Raw genomic sequence first — 6,627 nt, 5'->3', positions numbered from 1 at the left:
TGTTTTGCTGCCCTCCTTCCTGATGACAACTCCCAAATAAATCTCCAGTGCAGACATGCCTTTAGGTACCTCAAACACATCAGAGCCAAGATACTATTCATTACCCATCTGTGTCCTCCCCAAAATTCATATGTTGAAATCCAAATGCCTAAGGAAATGGTATTAAAGAGGTGAGGTCTTTCAGAGGTACTTAGGTTATAAGTGTGGGGCCCTCGTGAATAGGATTAGTGTCCTTACAAGAGAGACCCCAGAGACCCCACCTGAGTACACAATGAGAAGTCAGCAGTCTGCTTCCTGGAGAGGACCTTCATCAGATCTCAACCATGCTGGCACCCTGACCTTGGACCTCCAGCCTCCAGAACTTTGAGAAATAAATTTCTGTTGTCTATAAGCCACCTAGTCCGAGGTATTTTGTGACAGTAACTCAAACAGACTGAGACACCACCCTTTTCCACTTCAGAAAAGCGTACCTCTTATTTTTCCTTTCCTGGTTAATAGTACATCTTCTACCCAGTGACCTAAACTAGAAACCTGATATGAATAATCTCATTTATTTTCCCTTACCATCCCACCAATATCCATGCAAAAGACAAATTCATTTCTTGAGCATTCACGTCAATCTTTCTCTCCATTTCAAATGCTACTGCCTAAGCTCAGACGCTGTTCTTCTCTCACATGGACTTATACATAAAACAGTCTCCTAACTGGTATCTCTGTTTCCCGTCTTGCCCAATTCATCCAATCTCTTCTTTACATTGCCACCCAAGTAATCTTCTTTTTAAAAAAAGTGTTAATCGGATATCATTCCTCTATACAAACCCCTTTAATGGTTCCTTGTTATCTGTATGACAATCAAACTCCTGAGCATGCAAACTCCATGATCACTTCAATTAAAGTGCTAAGAGCACTCCTTTCTCTCGTTTTCTCCAGATTTTATCCAAACAAAACTAATTACAGTTTCTCAAATGTATCCAGCTATGTCATGCCTTTATGTCTTTGTACCTGAATTGCTCTCCCCTATTTCACTTTGGTTATCTCACTATTTTATTGCTCACTAACCCAGCTATTATTTGGATATACATTTATCTCTTCTAATAGAATAAAATCTCATGACCAGAGACCATTTCTTATTTCTGAATTCTCCAAAAATAAGTGTCTGGTACACAGTAAGCATTCAATAAATGTTGCTAAATAAAGTCAAAATCATGAGCTCTCTATGAGTAAGATGTACTACTGCTTTTTAATCCACAATTCCCAAACCTCACATCCTCTGACCTTTACTTCAGTAATGACAGACCCTCTGTACCTTAATTTTATAGTCGTCTCCTCCAGAGACAAACAGTGGCTGCTGCTTATGGAAGTCAATGCCTCGGACTGGACCTGGAGAAGGCAGGCAATATATGTTAAAGAGAGCTTTGCTTCCTAATCTCCAAGGTGGTTCTTATTCAGGATTTTTCAGTTATATTCCCTCCACATTATTTAATCCTAAGACATTAATGTCAAACAAGGCTTAAACTATTCCAGAAGACAATACTTCTATCTTTAACTTCCCCCTAAAAACAATTATCTTACCATCATGTTCATCAAACTTGTCAATGAGGGTGCACATCCGATAGTCCCATAACTGGATGACCCCATTGTGTAAACTGGTCAGGATCCAGGGTCTTTTGGGGTGAAAACTGAGTCCTGGGGGAAAAAAGAAAATGGTCCAATGAGCTAAATGCCAAATGTCACTTCCTGTCAATTCTGATAGAAAAAGGAACAGCTTAGGTTAATTCTACGTTCATTTATTCATTCACTGCTAGACATTGTGCATTTATGCCAGCCGTGGGCAAACTACGGCCGGATCCGGCCCGTTTGAAATGAATAAAACTATTGAAAAAAAAGACCGTACCCTTTTATGTAATAATGTTTACTTTGAATTTATATTAGTTCACACAAACACTCCATCCATGCTTTTGTTCCGGCCCTCCGGTCCAGTTTAAGAACCCACTGTGGCCCTCGAGTCAAAAAGTTTGCCCACCCCTGATTTATGCTATAAGGTCCTGGATTTTTGTTACGTGCCTTTAAATATTGTTGGGCTTTGTTTTATGATGCAGTTAAGTTATTTGGAATCAGTTAACCCTTTTGAGACTTGCTTTTAAGTTTTATAAAAAATTTTAATTTTTTTTTATTGATTTCAGAGAGGAAGAGAGAGGGAGAGATAGAAACATCAATGATGAGAGAGAATCACTGATTAGCAGCCTCCTGCACACCCCACACTGGGGATCGAACCCACAACCTGGGCATGTGCCCCGACCAGGAATTGAACCGTGACCTCCTGGTTCACAGGTCGATGCTCAACCACTAAGCCACACCGACCAGACTGTTTTATTAGTGTGGGTCCACATTAGTGTGGGTCTATCTGACACTACTATTGAGGCAATGCCCTGCTGAGGTCTTTGTGTGATGCCTTGTAGTATTAGGAGGTCTCTCCATCTTGGCTAGTAGGAACACAAACTACTCCCAGCCCTACGTGAGCTCCAGGGAGTTCTGCCTTCTTTTCTCCAGCCGTTCTTTTCCAGGCCTTGGGTCCTTTCCTCACATGCATTAGTACTCAAAGTCCCAACGGGATGCCCTGCAGAACTCAGGTGTTCTCTGAGCACCTCCCTCTTTTCTGGTATTTTGCCCAGCAAATTCTAGCTGTCTTGGCTTCCCTGAACTCTAAACTCTGTTCTCCTCAGTGAGGCCACAAGGCTCTGCCCCCTCCCTCCACTGCAGCCTGGAAACTCTCCCCAGGTAGTAAGCTAAAAGCCATCATAGGACTCATCTTGTTTATTTCCCTTCTATCAAGAATCACTTCCTGCAGTGGCTGTCATCCAATGTCTGAAATTGTTTTATACATTTGTTCAGGTGTGCGGTTGTTTAAGGTGGGAAGCTAAACCTGGTCCCTATTACTCCATCATGACTGGAAATGGAAATTTAAGGAAGTAACAACTGTTAACAGTTTAGAGTGTATCCTTTCCAATTTTTAATGCAGACCATACACTCTATGAAAATGAAGGTAACATTTTCCCTGCAAACTTCTTTTTAAAAATATATTTTATTGATTTTTTACAGAGAGGAAGGGAGAGGGATAGAGAGTTAGAAACATCAATGAGAGAGAAACATCGATCAGCTGTCTCCCAAACAACCCCTACTAGAGATCAAGCCCACAACCAAGGTACATGCCCTTGACCACAATCGAACCCGGGACCCTTTACTAGTAGTCTGCTGGCCAACGCTCTATCCACTGAGCCAAACTGGTTAGGGCCAAACTTCTTTTATTAGTTAACTATTTATCATGGGTCTTATTATATTTAAGTACATATAAACAAAACCTCATTCTTTTTAACAACCGCAAGGTACAAATGTGCCATCTTAACATGACTCTAATGATGGGCAGTAAAGCTTTTCCCCTTCACTTTTGTTCTATCAGAAAACAGGGCCAAATTGAGACACTTCCAAATATAGCCTATTTGCATTATTACTGCTTTATAAAGACCTAGAAATGGTATTTTGCACACATTAACCATGTAATCAGTTACTTGTTTTGTTTATTTTACAAATCTAAGACCCAAAAATAAAGGTATTCTCACTTTCTTTTTTACACTTCTTTAATTACTAGTGAGGTATACAATATTTTCGTTTTATTTTTAAATTTTTTATCAAGATTTCTCTCTTTTTAAAATTAGTTTACATTCAATACTGTTTTGTATTAGTTTTAGGTGTACAGTGAGGTGTATAACATTTTCATTTGTTTATTGAACATTTCTTCTCTAAATTGATATTTTTTTCATTAGTTTGTTCACTTTTTTCCTGTATGACACATAGGGACACTCATGAATGGATATTCACTCTCAAATATTATGACACCTTTCCTTCTCTCCCCCCTCCCCCACTTTCCTTCTCTACTGCCCAATAAAAAATTAGGAGCAGAACAGAAAATACAATGATTATAAAGACCCATTTCAACCACCCAGGAATTTTTTTTTTAAATATTTTTATTGATTTTTTACAGAGAGGAAGGGAGAGAGATAGAGAGTTAGAAACATCGATGAGAGAGAAACATCGATCAGCTGCCTCCTGCACACTCCCCACTGGGGATGTGCCCGCAACCCAGGTACATGCCCTTAACCGGAATCGAACCTGGGACCCTTCAGTCCGCAGGCCGACGCTCTATCCAGTGAGCCAAACCGGTTTCGGCGCACCCAGGAATTTTTAATGGTACTCATCGTGATCACGTTCTCACAAGATTTAGAAACTGCTCAGCATCTATTCTCACCTCAAAAGTGCCCTCTGGGTTTTGAGCCTGAGTCTATGCCAGGCACTGTAATAAGCACTTTTCACATACTTTCTCATTATTAATTCTGTCTGTACGAGAATGTTAATTATTCACACCTTACAGATGAGGAAAGAGAGATTTAGAATGTTAAGTAAGGCGCCCCGCGTACTGGATCTTTCGGCACCCAAAGCAAGCCCATCCGACTCCACAGGCTAAGTTCCTACCCACCTTGCCGTGTGGCATCTTACTGAACAGTCAAGATACGTATTTCTCCCAAATTTCAGAAGCCCTTACTTCTCTGCCTTCCCCATCCTAACGTTCTGAGAGACCACCTGCCCTCCAGCCCATCCGCTGACACTCAAGCTCTAGGCTTGCCATGTTTAGGAAATAAAGATGCCCAGTTAAATCTGCATTTCAGAAAAACCGCGAACAATACCAGAAAGGTGTTCACTGTTCATCCGGCAACCCCAGCAAGCTCAGCCTTTGCTGGGGTTACAGGCCTCTCTGTCCTGCTTCCAAGTGAGAAATGACAGGGGAGGCTCTCGGGCTTGAGCGGGTGCGCCCCGGCCTCCTTAAGAGAGGCGGCCACTGCTCATCTCCGGGGGAGGCTACCGACTCGGATACGAACAGACTTGGATACGAAGAGCAGAGGTCGAGACTCGATCGCCCGGGACACTCCCTCCAACACGGTCCTCAAAAAGCCGGCGGGGTTTGCAGGTTCAATTCCCGGTCGGGGCACATACAAGAATCAATCAATGAATGCATACATAAGTGGAATAACACATTATGGCACTCTCTCACACTCTCTCACTCTCCTTCTCCCACTTCCTCTCTCTCTAAAATCAATCAATCAATAAAAAAAATTTTTTTTTAAAAGCTGGCTGGCTGCTGGGCCTTGGGAGCTGGACACGGCCCCGGGTGAGGGGAAGGGAGAGAACCGGGAAGGGGCCTACAGGTGATCAAACCGCAGGGACATCGCACAAGCAGAGCCGGCCGGAGGGCCGCCCGCCGGCCTAACCGCCCTCCCGCCCCCTTCCTCTGGGTCCGCACCCGGGTCACTCAGGCCCACACGTCGGTCCGCTCTCCCCCGTGACAGCGCCGCTCCGACACCCAGCCCCCCGGCTCCACTTCTGTGTTCTGCCTGCTAGAAGTAGCGAGGATTTTTATTTGTTCTTTACCCTGAGAATTTGGTGTGGCTTCTGCTAGTAAAACTCACAAAAGTATGGAGAGCCCCCTTCAGGTAGGGCTCCCAGGCTCCCGGAAGCTCCCGCGGACACGAACTTCCGGTCCCTGCCGCTCCTGGCCACCGAGAAGGCGCCAGGGTGGCCTAGAGAGGCCACTGCCGGGCGGAAGGGAGCCGAGGCTTCCGGTCCGCCGAGATGCAAGATGGCTACGGCTGGGGGCGGCTCCGCGGCTGAGCTGGGAAGTCGGGGTCTTCTGTGCCTGCTGTCTTTCTGCGTCCTCCTGGCAGGTGAGGCCTCCCCGACCCGTGAGCTCCACTCTGCGAGGAGAACTTTCCGGTCGGCCTCCTGGTTCCCGCCGCCCCGCCGTCCTCCCGCCCTGGAAATCCTCTTTTTCTTTCGTTCCCACGACAGAAGTTCCCCTTTCCCGGGACCTGAAGGTCCCCTCTGCCCCGTGCCTCGTCTGGTCGCCCCAGGTCCTCCTGCAGGCCGCCGCCTGGACTCTCACTTGATCCGGATGCCTCCTTTCCCCAGGTCCCCGGCCACCCCACCCACAAGGAGGACAGGTGTCAGCTTAGCTTCCTCCCCAAGACGTTTAGACGTTTCAAGGTGAAAGCAGCCGCGTTTCGTGGGGCAGGGCAGCGCTATTAGGAAACTAGATCCCTCGTTTGTTTCTCTGTTGATTCCACCATCAACCCGCGTCCCTGTGCTATGCCTCAGTTCGTCTCATCAGTAAAGTGAGACAAAAGTAGGGTATGGGTACTCTTAATTGTAGACCGTGAAATAATGATTCAAGGGACGTTAGGCATTTATAATGGTACTAGGGGCCCCGTGCACGAAATTAGTGCACTGGGTGTGTGTGTGGGGGCGGGGGGAGTGTCCCTCAGCCCAGCCTGCCCCCTCTCACATACTGGGAGCCCTCAGGCTTTGACCCCCCATCACCCTCCAATCGCAGGCCTGGGCAGGGGACCCTCATTTCCCCCCATCACTGGTTCTGCCCCCAGCCCAGGCCTGATGCCTCTGGCCCAGGCATCAGGCCTGGGCAGGGGACCCACAGACCCCTCCAATTGCTGGCTCTGCCCTCGGCCCAGGCCTGATGCCTCGGCCAGAGGTGTAGACCCCCATCCCCCTCCGATCGCCTGA

General features: G+C 46.2%; 2 protein-coding genes across 2 annotated transcripts in view; one reads left to right on the top strand and one right to left on the bottom strand.

Moving 5' to 3' along the window:
* Positions 1-1,771, bottom strand: part of COPA (coatomer protein complex subunit alpha) — a gene marked incomplete at its 5' end in the record, with an annotated part of 31,819 nt that extends 30,048 nt beyond the window's left edge. Inside the window, 2 exons of the mRNA XM_006752831.2 lie at positions 1,307-1,380; positions 1,573-1,771. Coding sequence (XP_006752894.2) covers positions 1,307-1,380; positions 1,573-1,771 — 273 coding nt within the window. The remainder of the gene's footprint in view (positions 1-1,306; positions 1,381-1,572) is intronic.
* Positions 1,772-5,647: 3,876 nt separating this feature from the next.
* NCSTN (nicastrin) overlaps positions 5,648-6,627 on the top strand; it is a 13,978-nt gene continuing 12,998 nt past the window's right edge. The window contains exon 1 of the mRNA XM_006752830.2: positions 5,648-5,774. Within this exon, the coding sequence (XP_006752893.1) occupies positions 5,690-5,774 (85 nt within the window). The 5' untranslated portion in view covers positions 5,648-5,689. The remainder of the gene's footprint in view (positions 5,775-6,627) is intronic.

Source organism: Myotis davidii, unplaced genomic scaffold, assembly GCF_000327345.1.
Source record: "Myotis davidii unplaced genomic scaffold, ASM32734v1 scaffold251, whole genome shotgun sequence".
Taxonomy (NCBI): domain Eukaryota; kingdom Metazoa; phylum Chordata; class Mammalia; order Chiroptera; family Vespertilionidae; genus Myotis; species Myotis davidii.
The sequence above is the reverse complement of the archived record's forward strand: the minus strand, read 5'-3'. Positions and strand labels throughout refer to the sequence as shown.